The sequence below is a fragment of the Melozone crissalis genome, unplaced genomic scaffold (genome assembly GCF_028551555.1).
Source record: "Melozone crissalis strain CALT ecotype California unplaced genomic scaffold, PUWL_Pcris_2 ptg000027l_1, whole genome shotgun sequence".
In the NCBI taxonomy this organism is placed as follows: domain Eukaryota; kingdom Metazoa; phylum Chordata; class Aves; order Passeriformes; family Passerellidae; genus Melozone; species Melozone crissalis.
The window spans coordinates 5,270,521-5,290,692 of NW_026535805.1; the positions used below are offsets into that span (position 1 = coordinate 5,270,521).

The 20,172-nt window shown below is 43.6% G+C and overlaps 2 protein-coding genes across 3 annotated transcripts in view; both read right to left on the bottom strand.

Annotated features, from left to right (window-relative positions):
- On the bottom strand, window positions 1-5,376 carry LOC128939452 (ADP-ribosylation factor-like protein 6-interacting protein 4). The gene is made up of 8 exons (XM_054280413.1): window positions 5,337-5,376; window positions 4,568-4,867; window positions 4,028-4,099; window positions 3,654-3,791; window positions 2,939-2,991; window positions 2,267-2,350; window positions 1,950-2,042; window positions 1-570 (listed from the first exon to the last, which is right to left on the bottom strand). The coding sequence occupies exons 1-8, from the start codon at window positions 5,374-5,376 to the stop codon at window positions 520-522; spliced, it is 831 nt and encodes a 276-aa protein (XP_054136388.1). The 3' UTR covers window positions 1-519.
- TRAF5 (TNF receptor associated factor 5) overlaps window positions 5,107-20,172 on the bottom strand; it is a 23,337-nt gene continuing 8,271 nt past the window's right edge. The window contains exons 2-13 of one of the 2 annotated variants that reach the window (XM_054280159.1): window positions 18,899-18,964; window positions 16,535-16,667; window positions 15,758-16,089; window positions 13,929-13,986; window positions 12,588-12,689; window positions 12,088-12,252; window positions 11,709-11,786; window positions 11,262-11,336; window positions 10,902-10,994; window positions 9,823-9,963; window positions 9,149-9,317; window positions 5,107-8,650 (exon numbers count right to left, since the gene is read on the bottom strand). In XM_054280159.1, the coding sequence (XP_054136134.1) occupies window positions 8,073-8,650; window positions 9,149-9,317; window positions 9,823-9,963; window positions 10,902-10,994; window positions 11,262-11,336; window positions 11,709-11,786; window positions 12,088-12,252; window positions 12,588-12,689; window positions 13,929-13,986; window positions 15,758-15,972 (1,674 nt within the window). In that variant the 5' untranslated portion in view covers window positions 15,973-16,089; window positions 16,535-16,667; window positions 18,899-18,964 and the 3' untranslated portion in view covers window positions 5,107-8,072. Of the gene's footprint in view, window positions 8,651-9,148; window positions 9,318-9,822; window positions 9,964-10,901; window positions 10,995-11,261; window positions 11,337-11,708; window positions 11,787-12,087; window positions 12,253-12,587; window positions 12,690-13,928; window positions 13,987-15,757; window positions 16,132-16,534; window positions 16,668-18,898; window positions 18,965-20,172 lie in introns of both variants that reach the window. The other variant, XM_054280160.1, reaches the window with a different exon arrangement.

The window sequence follows — 20,172 nt, forward strand, 5'->3', positions numbered from 1 at the left end:
TGAACTTTCAAAAAAAATCATTTATGTAAAAGGATGTTCTATTTACAAAGGTCAGTTTGCTCTTTATGATATGCATAACCACTACCAGAAAAAAAATATACATGAAAGAAACACCTCATCTTTCAAATAAACATTTACAAATACTCTGCTTAAGCTACTAGAAAAATTAAGACATTTGAAATTAAGAGTGCATTCTGCATGCAGTTAAGATAGAAATTACATTGCTGGATTTCAGTGTGTCACTTCTTATCACTGTGAACAACACACACTTAGGCTCTTCTAAAACACCACAGCCTGGCTATTACCTTAGGATCTCAAAAGGAGGACATGGATCTCCATGAACAAGTTATCAGCTACTCTGTGTTTTGCCATTAAGAAAGGACGTCCCGATTTTCTTCCCAGTAGGAGGGCCTGGTCTTGTCCAACTTGATGTCCTTTGCCCTGAGTTTCTCTTTAGTGTCCTGCTAGGATGATGGCTGGGTGGGCACATCTGGCAGTCCTTGGTGAGGGCTCCTCCTGTTACAAGGCAGAGTTCAGGAACTCCAGGAGCTGGGCACGGTTCCGGTCTCTCTGTCGAGCAGACAAGCAGAGGCACTGGTTGAACAGAGCTGTACTCAGCAGCAAGGCCACAGATCCCCGTTTTCTGTGGGTTTCCACATCCCAAAGCCAGTGCCATTGACACAGCTGGGTCCAACTGGTACCAGTGGGTGCCCAGGGGAAGTGCCAGGCAATGGGGACACAAGCTGTCACTATTCCATGAGACACTACCCAAGTGGCTCCCTAAGGAGGCTCCACTGGGCTGTCATGGTGCAGCTCCCAGCCTGCCCAGGAGGGAACTCACAGGCACAACAGAGGCTCCCCTCTGGTGGCTGAGGCAACTTGCACTGTACTCCTAGCAAGTCCTCAGCTTTGGGAAATATCTTTTTATCCCTGTGTATAAACAGCAGCTTATGCAGCATAACAGAACCCTGAATTTGGGTTCTCTCTTCCCAAAAAGAAGTGGCCCAACCAGTCAATTCCAGAGCTTTTTATAAAAAATTATTGAATCTTTAAACATTGTAAAGAATGGATGTTGTTCAATTCAGCAAGACCACAGGCCCAAACCAAAAAAAGGACCAACATCAAATATTTGACATTGAATACTGTAACCAGCAGACTTCTGGAACAAAACTAGCAAACATTCAGCATAATTTAACACACCCTTTGGTGTCACAGAGAGAAGATAACATGTTTTCAGTCCAATTTAACTCAGAATGCTCAGGACTGCTTTGGTAGCTGTAGAATGAACCACGAGGGCTGACCCTGAATCTGCCAAGCTGGATACCTCAGGGAAGTAACACTTCCTGACCAGCACCAGAGCCCTCTGCACGTCACCCTGAGGTGCTGGAGAGTGAAGGTATTTAAGGGCTGAGTCAAAACACCCACAGCAATAGCACACAACACAACTCATGGTTATTTATTTCCCTAGGTATCTCAGTAAAAACATTTGACTGCTCTAAGAAAATGCAGGAGGATGTGCAGTAATACAACTGGGATTTTAAAAATTCCTCTCTAAATAAAGGCTAGTCTTGCATGTGTTAGAAAACCACAGTGAAGTAGCAATTACCACAACTGATCACAAGAGACTGAAAGAAGATGAGTACAATTAGCACCAGTGTAAGAGAAAGCTACAAATTGCCTAATGATTAGAAGCTGAAATTCTAAGAACCTGCACAAGCATCCTTTGGTTTATCTGCTCATGACTGAGTATTCCAAGCCCCTTCATAACATAAAACCTGCCAAAAGAGTGAATTCAAATTTCTCAGAGGGCATCACAGCCACATTAAAAGCTACCCTCACTTTACAACTCTTAACTGCAAGACCCACTCTTCTACAAAAATTACTACTAGAAAAGATATTTAAAGATCCAGTATTTTTTCTCAGGGACATTTAGACTAATTAACTCTTACCTCTATATCTTCCTTAGTCTTCTTTATTTTCATCTTAATTTTCTTTCCGGTTATCATGCTGTAGTTTTCATTCTTCTTTTTGTTTTTGAAGAACTGAAATGAGATCCCATGTTAAAAAGACATAAGCTTTGTTCTGTACAAATCTCATGTAAAATTGCAGACAATAATCTTTTACACTTCCTTACTGTCCACAACAAAAGAGAGAGGTTTCTACTGGTTGATGACCAAGCTGGTGATCCTATAAACATTTTTATGACAGGACGGATTAAGTATGTAGGTGAGAAATAAAACAGGGCTTCACACTCAGACCAGCATACCTTGGAAAGCTGGACAGGGCCTGTTTTCTCTTTCCTTTTCTTCTTTTCCTTCTTTTTCTTCATTTTGTTCTCCTTTTTCCTTTTCTACAAGAAGAAGATATGCTCTTATGCTTACAGATTAACAAGGGTAAAATCCCCCAAACCCACCAGGATCTCTCAAGGCCACTCAAGTCAAGACAGACACTGCTGCTTGCCCTTACCACTGCTGGACAAGCAGTAGAAAGTAATGCACCAGAGCTAGCAACCCTTGGGACTCTGAGCAACAGAAAAGGTCTGATTCCCTGTTCTCTCTCTTTTAGAGTAACCCCAACATATAAAATCACTGAAAATTGAATAGAAAAATTACAACAGCAAGAATTTATGACTCACCAACTATAAATAATTTCTTCCGGCAAATTCTATAAAGTTATCAAGATTCCCCACTTCTCTTTTTTTTCAGAGACTACTCTAAATTCCAGCTGGACCAGCAATGATTGGCAATAGTAACTTAAATAATTTCTCTTTTTGTCTAAAGTCAAGTGCCCATTTATCAGTTCAGCTACCACAACCCTAAAAGCATGATTTAGATTTATACAGCCACAGAAAAAAGCCCTGTCTTACACATTTAAGGTTTTTGAAATATAAAGAACTGTTTTGTTTGTTAACTCCTTATTTCTCTTTGTAAACTTTTACCTTTTTGTTGTGTTTTTCTTTTTTCTTCTTCTTTGACTTAGACTTAGGAGAATCTAAAATTGAAGAAAAAATTAATAACAAAATCAAACACTCAGTTTAGCATTGTTAAAAAGGCATTTGTTTTACAGATAAGACAGAGAAATGTGAAACAAATGAAGAGAGTGCTTTAGTTCAGCTATATGTATCGACACAGCTTGAACTAACCCTGTGAAAGAGAACACCTTAAGTTACTGCCACTTACTGGGCTAACATGGAAGCTGAAAATACCTGACTTACTGATGCTGCAGATGTGTCAGCTTCACCTGAGTCCTCAAAGTTAAATGCTTGAAATGTTAAGACCAAAGGAGGACTAAAGTCAAACCCACAACTCTGGTCTAGATAGACCGGGGAAGTAAAAAAAGATCTGTGTTTTGAAAATGCAGCAAACTGAGGGGCTTAAATATATGTAGCATATTTTTACCAAGTAACATTTATTTGAATGGCAGTTTGTCTTTAGAAGGAATTCAAATTAACATAAGAACATTGCAAACTGTGTGTGAACCAGCACCTTTACATACAATAGGAAAGGGTTATGAGAGAAACACCCTGAACAAGCAGCACTGGTATTCTGCACTATCACTTTGTGGTGGTCTCACCACTTCTAAAACAAGCTTTAAATGCTCTCAGGAGTGCTATCAGAACTGGAAAACACCATGTGCATGTGCAGGTAGCTTACCTCTACTACTGCTGGAAGAAGATGACCTTGATGAAGAGCGTGATGAGGAGGAAGAAGTGGATGTACTGCTAGAAGACGATGTGGATGAAACAGATGAGGATCTGCTTCTGCTGCGCTTTCGTTTCCTTTTTTCTTTTCCTTAGGGCAACACAGGGCAACAGTGACAAGCCTGCTAATGACTGTAGCCTACTGAAATGACTCTCAGTAGAATTTAAACACAATAAATCCCTGTTTTGACAGGTTGGTTGTGTTTTTCCCTGCTCTTCCAGTGTGCCATGGTCTACGGGAATCACCAAGCAAGCAAACCCAGTAAGTGACACAGAGGGTGACACACAAACCAACACCAGAGAACAGCAACAGATCACAGCACCTACCTCGGGCCTTCAGCCCTTCTTCTGAGGTTGCACACAGCGTCCTGCTTTTCTCATCCTTCCTGTTATCCATATCTAGTCAGAAGCAAAAGGACATTCAATAATATATTGAATTGTCTATTTCCAAAAGACTTTGGCGGCGGAGGGTAAATTCAGAAGCAGAGGAATCGAACCAGCACGCCTGATGGCAGCGCCATGGAAGCACAGGGTGGGACAGCTTGGAAGGAACCACAGAGGGTCCCTGGTCCCACCTCCCCGCTCCAGCAGGGCCATCCCAGGGCACACGGCACAGGAGCACATCCCCCTCCATGACACCGCACCCCACTGCGGGGGAAAGCACGTTCATGCCCTTGCACCAGGAACCGGAGGCCAGACCCGGCTCGGGTGCCGCTGCCGCAGACGCCAGGGGGGTTTTACCCACACCTACGTGTCGGGCTGTCACTGGATCACGGATCCCGCCCACGGCCCTCGGCGGCCGCACCCCGACCCGGCCCGGCCCGGCCCGGCCCACCCTTCCCCGGCCGCCCCGGGCCCCCGACCCACCCGCGCTGCGGCGGCCGCCGCCCCGGCTCCGCCGCCCCTGGGCCGGCGCCGCCCGCGCCCCGGAAGAACTGGGGGTGCCCGCCGCCGCTTCCTGCCCGCCCTCCCTCACGGCAGCCGCGGGCACAGGGATGGATCGCGGTCCCCGCTCCGCCGCTTCCTGCCCGCCCTCCCTCACGGGGACCGATCGCGGCCCCCGCTCCGCCTGCCTGGGCTCTGCCCTGCCCAGCGTCCCCTTCCCGCTGCACAGCACCGCGTTCCCAAGCGCGCCGCAGTCGCGGGATTCTGGAACAGTTCCTGTTCCTGCTCTGAACCGAAACAAATCCAAGCCCTGCTGAGCCCAAAGCCGGCCCAAGCACAAATTGTCATCGCAGTGCAGCCTCAGACCTCGAGGATATTCATCTGATCTAGCTTAGGATTTACTGAACTTGCTCTGCGATATCCAAGTGCAAACCAAAATACCCGTGAAGCACATTGATTCCTAATCTTAAGCAGTGTTGGTTTTTGTTATTTTTTTTTAATTAGTGTAAACAAACGTCCAGTACTCCACATCTTTAAAAGTCTCCTTCAGTCCAGCCAAAAACAGTCCCTCTAGAAGGATGATAAAATTATTTATTCTTACATTAGTTTATGTACACAGTAAAGACATTCGGCTAGAAAAATGCCTCTATTGTAGTAAGAGATATTCAAACAACTACAAACTATCAATAAATACATTAGAAACATATGGTATGCTGATGTAGAAATACCCTATGCTCTTTTGGTTACTTACCCGGTACAATATTATTGAAAAGTTTTTTGGTATTCTTCATGCAACATCAAAATTCTTCCTGACAGTTCATGCTATACAACATTTTTTCTTTATTAGGAATGGGATGAAATTTAAAACCCTGTTTACAAGCAGTAAAAAAATCACTGAAATTTTTAACATAAATCTCCTAATTTCTGTACTAAAAAGAACAAATTTAAAGAAGGTTGTCTTTAAAAAAATTAATCTTCTCAACTAATTCTTTATAAAATAGGCAGTATTTCAAAAGGGATGTTTCCATCACCCAGAATGAATTTGTGCTTCAGAATTTTAAAAAGAATATTCATGGCGAGAACCTAAACCCAACCAGTAGGTAGAGGAGAGACTGCAGCAGGAACTGCATAAAACCAAACATGCTTCCAAAATCTATCTAGGAAAACACTAAACACTTATCCACATCACTATGCCATCACCTATTCTAACAATTAGAAATGGAGTTGTAATAATACTTAGCTCTTTTCATGCTCAAACTTCTTCACAAACATTTAAATAGCCCTAGTGCTTCTGCAAGTATTATTCCATTTTACATTTGGGGTGGTGGAGGCAGAGAGGGCTGGGAATTTGCCAGGATACAGACCACACACATCCTTTCCATCTTGCCTCTCTTGCTTGTCCTTTATCACTTTCTGTATTGAACACACAGTGTCCTGGAGAGCCCCAGGACACAGGGATGGTACATTCCCATCAGTTGTTAGTGGTTATTATGGAAGTTGTGTCACTTTGAAGGTTACATGACAAAAATTAAAGTAATGAGTGACATGAAATCCAGGCTCAGGGTTGATGTCACAGAATGGCACACCACTGTCAAAACAAGCCTGCTCTTTCTGTAACCAAGTGTTATGCCTAATTCATTCTGTTTTACAGCTGAAATGACTCCTGAGGTCAATGGTGGAGGTACACAAGAATAAATTTGTTCCTCACAGTCTGTCCCCGGGAACATGGAAAGCCCCTATGGTGGCTCAGTACATCTTGACATTATAAAACAAAAGGACTTCTAGATCAAAACAAAGATTTCCCATGTGCTAATCCACCAGGAGGTACAGATTACTAAGGTCTCTTCCCCTCCACCCCTGAGTTAGAAAATACATGCGTCTGAATTATGCCCTGAAAACCATGTGGGAAAGTGAATGTCTAGCAATAAGAGTGCAGATACAAAATAAAGTACTTTGCCTTCATCTTGGTATCAATCCTTGAATTATTTAGATTCTTATCAACATCCCTCATGGGAAGGGTATTTTTCATTTTACCACATTTGCCCTCTTGAATTTTCTATCTTATGCCTTTCAGTCCGTGCCCTGTTTTGATTTTTATCCTGCCTAGTTTACTCTTACTTCAAAACCAGATTAGTTTCTTGCTGTCTCTTGATAAGCTTTGGAGCAATGGATAATGCTGAGGTGTTTCCCTGCCTGACCTGCAAGAGATGAGAGATGCAAAATTCTGCCACTTGTAATAACAAAATCACTGAGCATGCAGAATTACATCCCTCTTACAGGCACCCAAAGGGCTTTAAAAAGGCACATGTGTTCTGTGTCATGTGTTCCTCAGTGCCTGACCTTGGTGGCTTTCGTGTGTCTCCAATAAACCCTGTACAATGCACACATTCCTTTGCAATATGGAAGGAACTTGGAATAAAAATTAAGATCTTCAGACATCACGGTCAGCAGCTGTGTCATCCTTTAACAAACACTAAAGCTGCACTGATTGTCAAAATTGGCTTCTTACAGCAACCTCACTCCCTAATCTATTTTCCCCCTTTGCCCAAACTTCTAGGAGAGAGGAAAAGTGCATGTTACATAAGTGAGCTATTCCCCAAGCTCTTCCTGCCTTTTGTAGAGCTGGTAAGGCCAGAAAACATCTCTTTTGCACAGATGTGGAAGCAAAAGAACAGGAGTTTTGGCCCTCCTCCAGCAGTGCAGCCAGGAGCTGGCAGGCTGGCTGAGTGCCCTGCCTCTGGCCATGTCCTGAGAGGTGAGAAGCACCTGCAGCTTTTGGCTTCAGATGGGGACTGTGGATGTTTACCACCAATGGAAACCAGTCCCAAGGCACTAGGCAGGAGTGGAAAGGACACAAGAGAGCTGTTGTGACCTGGGGTACTCTGTACAGCTGAAAAAACAGGCTAAACAAGTAAGAGGCATTGGCTCCTTCCTCCGGGCTTTCTGGAAAAACACGATTAAAACAAATAAAAAAAGATACAAGATACTTGGCCAATGTTTACCCTGCCTGACTGAAGCCATTCTCCCTGCTTCAAAAATCCAGGAGATGGAGGGATCAAGACACATTGATTCAAATTTGCTAATGTTGAAATGTTTCCATTGCAGACAGATGAAATGCACTTGCATGTTTGGGCATGGCTTCACTTCTGTGTGAGGGAGAGGAGCCCACAGGCCTGCCTGGGCTCCTGGGAATTTACTGGAGGAGGTTCATCTCCAAATGGCAGTCTGGGGATGGGAGCCAAGCATTCCTCCCAGCCTAGACTGAACCAATCTGGATTGAATGTATCTTTGCGCCAACCTGGACTTCTAGCCTTAAAAATGCAGTCTTGGAAAAAAGGGTAGAAAAGGAAAGGCTGATGCTTTGGCAATTCTTTATCTGTCCTGTAGTCCAAAGCCATGAAACATTCTCAGTAGCTTGACTGGTGGCAATTTGCTATTGCATGGCTGGTGCTCACCACAAAAGCAGCAGTCACGTTGACTGGGCTTTTCACAGTTCCTCCAGGTCAGTTAGATCCACGACCACTTTCAAGAAGAGAGTGTCATCTCTGATGTAGGTGTTCTTTGTGCTCTCCAGGACGGTGTGCGGCACAAAGCGCGGACAGCCAGAGGCGATATTCATTTCTCCATCTGGCCTTTTGAAACTGCTGCTGTTGGGATCAGCTCTAAAGACTTCCACAATGTGATTTTTTTTCCCACTTTGGTCCAAAAGCATAAGTGTAACCTTCTGCTTGAATGGCCACAGCAGCAGCGAGTCAAACTCGCCCCTCATGACCACGAAGTAGAGGGAGATGTGGGTTCCCTTTCCTGAGCCGTCCCCGTTCAGGTAGGCTCTGGCACACAGCCTGTACCCGCAGCGGCTGGTGTAGAAGGGCTGGCTGGCTATGGACGGCACACGGCCCTCCACTGCCTCTCTTTTCTTCTTCTTGTAGTCCGTGATTTTCCAGATTAATTTCCCATTGTAGCACGTGCCTTCCAAAAGCTTAAATCGTTCTTCGTTTTTATTGAGCTGTGCTTTGTGATTATTGATCTGGCGATCATGTTTGCTGGATTGATCTTCCAAAACAACTGAGAGAAGAGGGAAATAAAAAGAAATAGAAAAAAGAGAGACACATTTGGTAAAATAAAACCGTCAGAGCCCTGGATAAAACGAGCACCCAGGCTCAAGATGGCAAAACTGATCTACCCAAGTGTGAGTACAGGCTATGAACTACAGCTGTTAACTTTTTAAAACTGTAATTGCAGCAGCTGGTAGTTGAATAAGAAAAGCTGTCGACTATAAATCGTGAATGCCTGAATAGCACCATGGCCTCCATCACAGTGCAGGAGCCAAACCAAGGCCAGCTCTGTGGCTCTGTGGCCCTGCAGTGCCATCGGAGTTCAGGAGACACTGCAGTAGGGAAAGGTGGGAGAACACCGCACACACCATCGCAGTTTGGTCTCAGAATGCAAGAAGAAAGCCCTTTCTAGTGAAGAGCTCCAACTGCCCGAGTGTAGCACCAGAACCCCCACTTAGCCAGCAGTAAATCAGCAACCCCCCACGTGTGCAGGGAAGTGCCAACATACCCAAGCGCTGGTCGTACGTCTCCATCAGGGCAATCTTCTGTTTCACGGTTTCAATGGTGTCAAACAGGGGCCGCAGGTCTAGTTTACTCTGCTGCTGGTTTGCCATCTGTATTAGCTGCTTCACTTGTGATTCCAGGCGTGCAGACTTGTCCAGGTGACTGGCCAGAGCCTTCCCAGTTCATGCCATTGGAAGAGGGTGGGAAGTAGAGACAAGAGATATCCATAAAACCAGGCATTTGCTTTGAATTAAGATAGTGAAGTCTTTAGCATGTCAGCAGTAGCAACAATGTGATGCATTCAAAGTGCTCTGCTGGCTTAGGAACTTATCCCAATGCTCCTTCATGATTAATTCAGCACATTAACAGACTGAGAAGCCATTCCTCATTCAGAACCCATTCACACTGCACCACTTCATTCAGCTCATTATTCAAATTTACACCTGCACATTTGCCCTGGGCATCTGACCATGAGGATTTGTACTGTGCTTTTTTGCCCAGACATGTATCCAAACTTCTGTATCGATTAAAAGGAAAAGACAATACCATATTGTAAAAAAATGAGAAGATCTTGGGGAGATTTGTTACTGCTGTGCTATTAATAACAACAATTACTGGAGAAACATATTTCAGGATGCAAAAAAGCAATTGGTAAAAAAAGTAAAATCAATGTCTCACCTGAGTGCTTACCATCAAGTTGCTATTGTTACCAAACAGTTGTGTATACTGTCTGAATTCTTTCTCACACTTCTTAATGGCATCTGCTAGCTGCTGGATTTTAATCTCTTTACATTCCAGGCTCTTATACAGGTCAGATATCTACAGATGGAAAAATCAGAGTATAAATGCTAAGGAACATCAAAACATACGATGCAGAAATTATAATGTATCTGACTATATAAGAGACAGTGGGAAAGTTTACAAAGCAAATCCTCTAAGTGAGCTAGACAGAGCACTCCTTCATTCACTATTTGTGAATAAGCACTGGCAAGAACTGCACATAAGGTAATCAGACTCTTGAGCAGATCTGTGTGGCTCCAGGTGCAAAGAGGCTCCTATCTCTCATTTCCATCGTGATGATCCATTCAGCTCTATAGTGGGATAATATATACTTACATGCACAGGTGCATGTGTATGTATATGCATTTTTTTCCTCTGCTGATGTCTAACCAGCAGAAGAGATGACTCAGTGAGGGATACACACTTCAAAATCAACTCTTAGCAGTTTGGGACTCTTATTTCTTGCATAAACAAGCAAAGAGTAAGTCCCCCATCAACTCAGTTAACAGGACTGGGCCTACACCCAGTGTCTCCTGCTGGGAGCCAAAGAAGTGATCTTGAGCAGACAGGTGCCTGCAACTGGCTCTGCTGTCCTCTGTGCTGCCTCCACACAGAGCAGGTGACCTGGGCACCTAAAGGCTGCTTTTGGAGCAACCTGGCTAGTCAATTAAACTTTAAATTACTTTATCTCTAAACCTCAAATCCAGTGTAAAGCAGAGACTGAAAGCAAATGAGGTGAGCAATAGCAAGGAGCCTCCCACTGTGCCTGGTGGAGAATATATGTGCCTGAGCACACAGAGGTTTCCCTGTAATTAACTGGCTTCACTAGAAGAGCTTACTCTGTCTTCTGAGGTGTGAAAAACCTCAAAAACCATAAAAACAGTCTTTTAAAATGTACCAGGCAACAAATGTAGAATCTCGTATCGTCCTCTAACCAGTCAAGAACTGCTGAAGAGTGCTCATTAAATATGACTTACCTGCTCTTCCAGCCGGGAGTTCTTGTCTAAAATCTGCAGCATGTGTTCCCTCAGGGCACTGTTTTCATGTTCAGCAAGTTTCCCTCTTTTAACCTTAGTGAGGCAGAGGGGGGAAGTGAAAGAATAAAATAGTAAGATAAGCAGATTTGTGAAGCTGTTGGTAAAAAAATTATTGATGCAAACATTCAAAATGTCTCCTTTATGCCTTGAAAGGGAGGGAAGGGCAATCCTGATTCTCTAGTATTTCATCTTAGCCAGCAGAAATGGTAGTGAAAGGACATAAATTGGTTTTTTAATTATTCTGATGGTTTGGGAGACAAAGTCCAGTCCTGGTACAGACAAAGATGTGTAAAACAGTACCTTTACATGACAGCCGTACTGCTTGTATGGACAGTCCACTTCTGCCTCGGGACACACAGCGTGGTGCTTTTCAATCTGCATGTATTAATGAAGCAGTTTGTGATTAAATAAACACGTAGTCATTCAAAGCACTAATAAAATCTAAATGCCTGCAAAAAGGGTGAATAAAGGCCATTGTCATGACACCACCAATCACTTTACCAGAAAAACAAGTATTCAGAATCAATAAGCAAGCCAGGTATTTTTCCATGCTGCAAAACACCCATGGCTTGCAGTGACAGAAAAATCCACTTAGAAGATGGGAGATATATCCTTTTTAGGATCAAACAAAGGAAACTCTTAGAGCAATGAAATTTTATTGGCATGGGCTAATGTGGTCTGCAGCTTTCAGTTTTCATAAATTTATGTGATATGCTGAATTGCAGTATCAGAAAAAAATAATAGTACCTCTTTTTTCAGAATTATTTGTGAACAGTTTTGGAGACAAGGCACAGGATAATCAGGGCAGTCATTTTTCTCATGATTCTAAAGAAGAAGAAAACAGAACAAGGCAATGGCTTTCATTTTTGTAAAGTAGTATATACAGAGGAAACTATGCAAAAAGTAATCCCAAACATACAAATGCAAGTCACATATCACTTTGTTGTTCATAAGAGAGCATCAATAATTGGTATCATTTAAATTACATTTATTATACTTTCTCTTTCAGCTACTCAGCCAAATTTTGTTTCAGGAGTTAAGTGCTATTGCAATGCTGGAAACTTTTCACTCTGCAATATCAAGGGGAAACAGGTGATGGTTTCCCAGGAATGCTCCGTAATCTCACCTTTATGTTAATTAACACCACATGTGTATTACAGTACTGGCACCTCTCTTCCCGGAATTTACAGTGCTGGCTCAAGTGCTCCTTCAGGTCTTTGCGGAGAATTCGATCCTGACATCCATCATTAGTGCACTGCATGCTTTCAAACAAACACTGCTGCAGATGCTCCTGCAACACACAGCAGCAGGGTAAATGCCAAAGGGCCAGTGTGGTTCCCTCCAATCAACAATCACCTACGCATTCAGAATATGAATGAACACTGCGATTTACAAAGGCCACATAAAGCAAATGGTTCTTATTAAAAAAACAACACCCCAAGGCAAAGCTGGAACAAGCTAAAAGCTGTAATCTATGCTACTTACAGTGTATAGCTGTCATAATCCTTGTATTTGAACCAAATTGCTACAATAACTCTGAAGACAATCACGGGAATTTAGCTGATCATAAATACACAGAGCTGTCATGAAAATCAAAGGCTTCAAAATTTGATCAAGCAAACCAACCTGATATCGCCCCAGAATTACTTTTGAATTGCAGTCAGGAAAGTTTTTGCAGAACACATGCAAGTTGAGAACTTCTCTTTTACAGCAGTTGTCTTTGAATACCTGTAAAGGAAGCAAACCAGCCTTAATATGCAGTCACATGGGATGTTATAAATAATATAAAAGAACAAAGCATCACTACAGATCTTCTAGGTGTCAAGCACAGACACCATAATTGTGAGTATGGCTCTTGATAATTCATATTGAAAATTTGTATTGAAACTATAAATTCAGCCATTTATGACATTTCTAGAAAGCATAGGTTTTTTCTCCCCATGTAGTTATTCCAGAGATGCTGATCCATCCCACAGCCAGCAGGACTAGTAGCACAGGAGCTGTATAAGCACTGCCAGAGCCTGCCTGTATCTAGAAGAAAGCAGCTGGAGCTAACAGGCTCTGAAAGCCAAACCAGCTCTGTGCATGCTCCACTCTGTTCAAGCAGTGCCTTTGGGATGGAGGTGATGCTGAGATATCCTTTCTGTCACCTCTGAGAAGCAGCACTGTTCTCAGCTGTGTATGCAGAAGCAAATGAAGCTCCCAGAGCAAACTCTCAGCCTTATTTAGAGATCTTCCTCCATTGTTGTCATCAAAATTTGCAAGAAGTAGAAGATGAAAAATGAAAAACAAAAATACTGTAGATAGTCTGATTATAACTTCCTATCAGGATTAGGAGAGAGAGGAAGGAGACATTTTATTTCCCTGGAAAATTTCTGGCAGGACCAGTATATAGTATACTTTTAAGCTTTGGTATATAAATAAGGACAAATGAATCCATTATAAAACAAAACAACCAAAAGCAACAACAGCTTGCAAAATAAAAAGGATTATCTCTCTTTTCCTCTAAAAGTTACCCAAAAGTAAATTAGGTCTTCAGGGTTAATGAGATCTAATGGAGATAATCAAGAAATCAAATTATAGCCAAGTTAAAACGAAGACAATCAAATAAACAAGATATTCCAGCAAGACAGGGAATTTAAAAAGCAAGTCAGTAAAATCTCCTTTAAAAAACCATACATATGGTGACTTGGGAGGATTCAAAGGTTTGTGAAATTCTTGAACACTTTACTGGAAATACAGAGGACTAAAATGAAATAACTTTAGAACATGAGGTACAAAATGAAGCTTAAGCTAGACAGCCATAATCCCTTTCTGGGAGAGCATCACTGAGTAGACTGTTTCCTTAAGCATTATTTCAGAGACAAAAAACTGCTCTGCCCTGAGGACTGAAAGCCACCTTGTTCTCAGCTGCCTTGCCTTTCCCATGTAAATGCTGATTGCTGAAATAAAGCTACAGCCACTTACCTCATGCATTTTTATTGTTTCTTTGTCGACAGGACAGGTGGGTACTGCATTTAACTCTCTAGATCAAAAGAAGAGTCGTGTTAACCCACAGGAAATTCAATTTGTTTTATGAAATTGGGCTATGCTATAATCTGACTCTGACAGCAGTCAGCAGTAGATAGCATAAAAACAATAGCAAAAAATCCTTTAAAAACACTTTCATCTGGCAACTGCACAGCCAAATTCTGCCCATAGCTTAAAGAGGACATAAGGCAGTAACTGTGAATACATAACAGAAAGCAGAGTCTGTCCTAAGAGTGTTCAATGGTAAGAACCACAAGGTGTTTTTTAATTAAGGGAACATCATCACTGTCTGACCATCTGCAAATCACAAATGTCATATCTCAAAAATTCTCATTGTGTGCTTTAAACCCAGCCTTTGTCTACTAGAAGCAGTGCCCTCCTTGATATGCCACTAAAAGGAGATCTAATGGCTTCTTTCTTAAAAGGCACAGGAATAATGTAAAATCCAGGAAAACAGTCATAGTGGCAGTGCAAAAGGAGTTAACCCAGAGATAAAGCAGCAAACATGAAGCATCTAACGTTCACAAAAGGTAATTAGTGATATCCATCCACATAAAGAGGCTCATCTGCAACCTTTCCAAGTGAAATCCTGTCCTCAGGCACACCAAAGAGTCCATAATGTATTCCCAGACAGGTCTGGAGGGTAAACTCATTTGTACCAAGGAAGAGGCATGCCAGCAGCCTTGTGATCTGACTGCAGCATCAGGTAATATTAACATCAGCTTACAATTCTGCTGAATTCAGAGGAATTACACAGAAGCAAATGAACACAGCCTAGTCTAACCACCAGCACCAACACCGTGAGACATCAATGCAGCAAATTCCTCTGAAGAGCACCATGGCAGACAGACAGACCACACAGCACTATCAGCTTACATCAACAGTTTCTTTATGCTGACTTCCCTGCAGACGGGGTAAGGTCTTTAGAGACACCTTTAAAACACTGAGCACGCAGTCACTGGTGTGAAAAGAGCATATTATATGGCTCCACACAGATATTTACTATATGTATTTTATTGTACTGATTAGTAGTGCTGTATTAACACTTCAATAGTATGGTAAATGTAGTTTTGTGGTTAAAAGGTAATTTTTGTAGTTAAAATAAGACCTATGTATGTGGGATATTTTTTTAAAGAAAGGAATGAGGTACTTGCACCAGATAGCAGCCACAGGACACCTAAATCTTTCAGAGAAAGAGAATTTATTGCCCCATTATCAGAAGAAACTAACTTCTTCCCGCCTTGCTCAGCCCTGAAGATGCCATCAGGATTAAGAGGAAGAAGTTGACACTGATCAGACAGAATCCTGTATTTGAATGGAATTTATGCATCATGTATGAGATGTATGAATATGCAATAGGTTACTGCTTTTAAGGGTTAATGCTCTATTAACGTGTCCTTTTTCAGGCTTGTGCTGCCCAGAAAAAGGTACCCGGACGTCCGTAACTCTTTGCTTCTGTTGTCTCATATTGTCCTAATCCAAATTGTCCAAATTATTATTATTCTAATTATATTATTATTTTTATAACCATTTTATTACTATTAAACTTTTAAAATTTAAATTTTAAATTTTTTTACATTTTAATTTTAAAAGTGATTGGCGTTTTTCACCCTGGGTTCAACAGAGCCCTGCCATTGACTCCTTCAGCCTCTCACTGGGTGGGCAATATCACTATGGCACTCACTGCTGATTTATAGGAGTTGTGGGCTGCTCTTTTTAGGAGAGGGAGCAGGGGAGCCTGCGGACAGGGAGGAGCGTGCTGTCACCTCAGAGCGAGGATGCAGTGCTGGCAGAAGCGGTGCCCGCAGCCCGTCTGGTGGGGGTTGTGCAGCACCAGGTGGCAGTGGGCGCACTTGTAGCGCTCCTCCAGGCTCTCCACGAACTTGTAGTCGGCGTTGGGCTCGAAGTCCAGGGAGCCGGTGCTGGAGGAGTTCTGCCGTGTGAAGGTGCCCGAGGGAGCAGCGGGCTCGTCACAGGCCATGGGAGCTGCGCTGGGAAGCCAAGCAGGCGCAGGGAGAAGCTCTTCCAACACTCCCTGGCAGCCACTCTGCCTCGGCTACCGCTTGCAGCAGGCTGCTGCGGGCAGCAGGGCTCTCATCTGCAGGGGGGACACAGGTTTCAGAGGGAAACGTGCTGCCAGCTACGGAAGAACAATAAAACACTCACAGAACCACAAAACAAAGATCACGCTGCAAGCATCAAAGCACACTTCTTTGGAAAAGAGCTTCACAGTCTGAAAATTATTCCACAGAATTGTGATTTTTATGGTTTGGTCGGTTTTTGAGGGTTTTTTGTTTGTTTTGTTTTTTGTTTTCTTGCAGCAGTTCTTAGCTCTTAAAAAACGACACGAGTCTCAGACACAGCTGGGGAAAGCAGAGGCCAAGTCTTGGCCTTAATGCTCACCAGGAAAGTCTCCACATAAAGTAGAGCCCACCCACATGAATTTACAAGTTCATTGCACTGCTTCAAGCAGGAGATGAGGAGATGGCTTTGTAGTTCACAGCAAGGAGCAAACAAAAAAGAAGCCAGCAGAGAGATTTTACCTTCAGTTTAGGTGTTACAGGAGTTGAAGCCTCTTAACTTGACATCTTTCTTTTTCCCGTTGATCATTCATTTCTAGCAGTAAACTCTTATTTTACTGGATTATGTGCAGGTTCTTGGCTATATTAATTCTGTCTAAAAGAAGTGGTGGGAAAAAAAAAAGAAAGAAAAGCAGGGTTGCAATCAGAAGTGTGACGTAAGTTTTTCTTTCAACCTACCATAACTCTTACACAGCAAAGGAATGCAATGTTAATCTTCCAATAGGAAAAACCATCAACATTTGTTCCAAGCCTTATGCCACAAACCTTGAGATTTGCCACCAGTCCCTCAACCTTGCAGTTTCTATTTTTTTGCAAGTAGCTCAAGCCCTAGAGCCACTCTGGTTGGCATTTCTTGCAGATTTGCACTTGGAAGGCGTTTTCCTTACAGGACTGTACAAAACACACCTGAGCTGCCAGATCCTGATTTCATGAGGGAAGTGCTCAGTTTTACAGCTGTGCTGTAAAGGATGCTGTCTTTTCTCTGTGTGCACCACCCACCCTGTCAGTCACTGGAGTCACTCTTACTGGCATCAGCACCTGTCTGAGAGCTCTCACTCATCTCCTGTAAGGTCACCCAGGGCATTTGCCGCTTTTGGAGGGAAGCAGGGCCAGCACATCACCATTAACAACCTTGTGTCTGGCATGAAACAGCGCACCCAGGGCTGACACTCCGCCCTCCCTCCCTGCTGCAGCGGCTCCTGGCCCACAAAAGCAGCAATTAGTGAGCTGCCACAGAGCACCTTGGGCTTCAGAGAGCAACATCCATTTTCCTTTCCACTTTAACAATCCATACTGGGCCAGGAAATCCTGCAGACAGAAAATGTGCCTGATTCAAAAACACACCAAAGCACTTAACCAATTAAAATGTATTCCACAGCCAACATTTAAGTGCTCCTGTAACTGAGCACCCTCGTTAGTGGCTGTACACAGTATTCACCTCCTCAGCTGGTGAGAGTCTCCCTGCCTTTCACCAGCCTGCATGTCTGACATACTCCAGCACATCTGAGCATCTAACACTGGTAGCCCTCAGGAATATGAACCATAATCATATTCCAGCCATTAAAGACTTATTATTCCAACAGAAGTTTGCAAATTACCCTGTTTGGTTCCTCCAAATGAAGAGCCTCCTGCTTCAAACCAAACAGGGCTGTCCATTTGCTTCTTTCATTTTTAAACAGTCGATCTTTCCTCCTCTGAAAATGCACTTCCAGTTCCCTGACACCTAATAAGGAGCAATTCTCTTTTCCTCACGTCAGCCAGAGATGACGAAATGCAGCCTGAGGGATTACCAGTCTCCTGTCTGGGCTGCCTCAGGAGCAGATGCCAGCAGCAGAGTGTTCCTGCTGCTTCTAAGGCAGATGGAGAGCTGTCACCATTAACTTCCAGAGCATGGACCACCCTCAGGATGAGCTGCCTAAGAACTCACTCTGTCCGGGGTCAGTGACAACCCTGAGCAAGTTTCCTTCCTCTCTCTTGTTGCTGCTCTCTCTCCCGTTTACTTGGCAGACAATTGCCCCAGTCCTATCCTGCTCCAGCACTTACCTCATCTGATGGTATGGTTTAGCAAGCTAATGCATCACTGTGTAAAAACACACTAAAATAAAACCAACAATGACAACAATTCTATGCTGCCTTTAGGAATCTTCCTTAACTCCAGAAACTCCAGCTGGGGTGACGTATTTTAGGCAAAAAAGTTATGAGACACATTAAAAAGAAACACTCAGCAGCCCAAAATTCCATCAAGAAACTCCTCCAGAGCACTCACTGCTCATTAAATCAAACAAAATCACTCCCATTTCTTTCTGCAAGGAGCACTCTGCTGTGGTACACCACCTTCCAACTCTCCTGCTGAAATGAGAGCCTGTATCTCTTTAAACAACTTCAAAATGCACCCAACCCAGATCCCACTCCTAAAAATGGATACTCTTGGCATCTCCATGGAAGCACCTCCTCCATCTGAGCCTGGCCCAAGCTAGCACTGCACAGCTGAGGGCACCTCAGGACACAGGAAAGAGCACGCCAGGTGAAAGGGGAGGCTGCCTGCTCGGAGGGCAGAGCGGAAACCTCAGAAGATGAGGGAGTTCACTGCTGCTGCCAGCCTTGCAGGAGCTTTGCTGCAGGGCTTGCAGCTGTTCTGCTGGAAGAAATGGGCTGCTCCAGGAGGGGCCTGTGGATGGCAGCGCTTTGCCCAAGCTGGAGAGGTGCCCATGTGAATCAGCTGGGCAGGCTCAGAGGAGCTGAGAAGCAGCAGCCCCTGACAGCCAGCACTCAGTGGGATGTGATCCAAAGGAGCCCAGGCAGTGTAATTCCCATGGCAGCACTCACCAGTGACTCAGGGCACTTGCAGCAGCTCTGCTCCCACTCCTGGCTCCCAGCGCAGGGCTCTCGGAACTGAAACCAAAGGGAAACCGTCAGGGGAAAAAGTGCTGTAGGTGACAGTGAGAAAAGCCCAGGGTTATCTGAATCAATTTCCTGCTTACGCTGATGCCTGGCCAGCGTAGGTAGGGGCTGAGGGAGCTTTCACTTCTGTCTGCTCACAGCTTCCAGCAAGGGGAAGCTGTCCTGCCTTTGTGTATGCTGCAGTTTTTCAGCACACGTGTGAACTGTAATGCTGGTTTAAAATAGCAGAGAGCGGCAGGCTCGTGCTGCATAATGATGCTCTTGTGGCAGACAGTGCATGCTGGAAAGGGATTTTCACTGCAACTGCACTGCAACAGCACACACAAAACCCCCCAATTTATGGAGACTGAAAAGCGACACATTAAAAGACACATTAAAAAAAAAAAAGGATTTCCCTATACTGAAATAAATAAAATTAATCCTACCCACACATAAAAAAGTGGTATGAATCACTAGGAACTAAGCCCAAGTCCTATAAACAGCTACCAATGAGTGGGAGCTCAAATGTAGTGCAGTACAAAGAGCTCACAGCTGCACCTTCCCACCACCTCAGCATCCCAGCCCTGCTTGCACCACGAGCTGCACAAGCAAAATGCTTCTGGAACAACTCTTTCCATGCAGATGCCTTAACCTCACTGGAAATAATTCAAGTGGGAGAATTTTCATAACAAAAATAAACTTTATAAATTGGGAGCGATCCTGTTTTAACACCACCACACCAAACGGAGCCCAAACATTTTCCAGTAAAATGCTCCACACTTAAAATTGCTTCTTGTTCAGAAACTGAGCAGAACATAATAATATGGAGAAAAATCAGCATGGGCATGACTTACTAGAATATAAAATTGCATCAACATTTTAAAGCCATGTTCAAACAGCTCCCTCCAGCACAGCTGCTCTCTCTCTCCACCACCAGCAGCCAGAATGACAGAGGCTGTGTGCAACCTTGATCACACTGAACCACTGTGGACAGATTAACTTCTTCTAGCCACAAAGACATACTTTCTGCACACAGGAAAAACCATTCCTTACAATGTGGTTGCTTTTTTAAAAGAGAACATGTTTTTCCTCTTTTCTCCAATGTGAAACAATCATTACCCCATGAGCTGTGAGTGCACCATTACAGCCAAAACTTCCAGGACAGCAGAACCAGGCACAGGCACTGGGTGCCACCATGTCTCAGACTGAGAAGGGAAAAT

Excerpts from the sequence above, each read along its gene's own strand:
- LOC128939452 (XM_054280413.1), bottom strand. The coding sequence starts at position 5,376 with ATGAAGAATACCAAAAAACTTTTCAATAATATTGTACCGG. Across the intron at positions 4,100-4,567 it reads CGGCGGCCGCCGCAGCGCGG|ATATGGATAACAGGAAGGAT; the intron begins GTGGGTCGGGGG and ends GCTTCTGACTAG. Across the intron at positions 3,792-4,027 it reads AGAAGGGCTGAAGGCCCGAG|GAAAAGAAAAAAGGAAACGA; the intron begins GTAGGTGCTGTG and ends TGTTGCCCTAAG.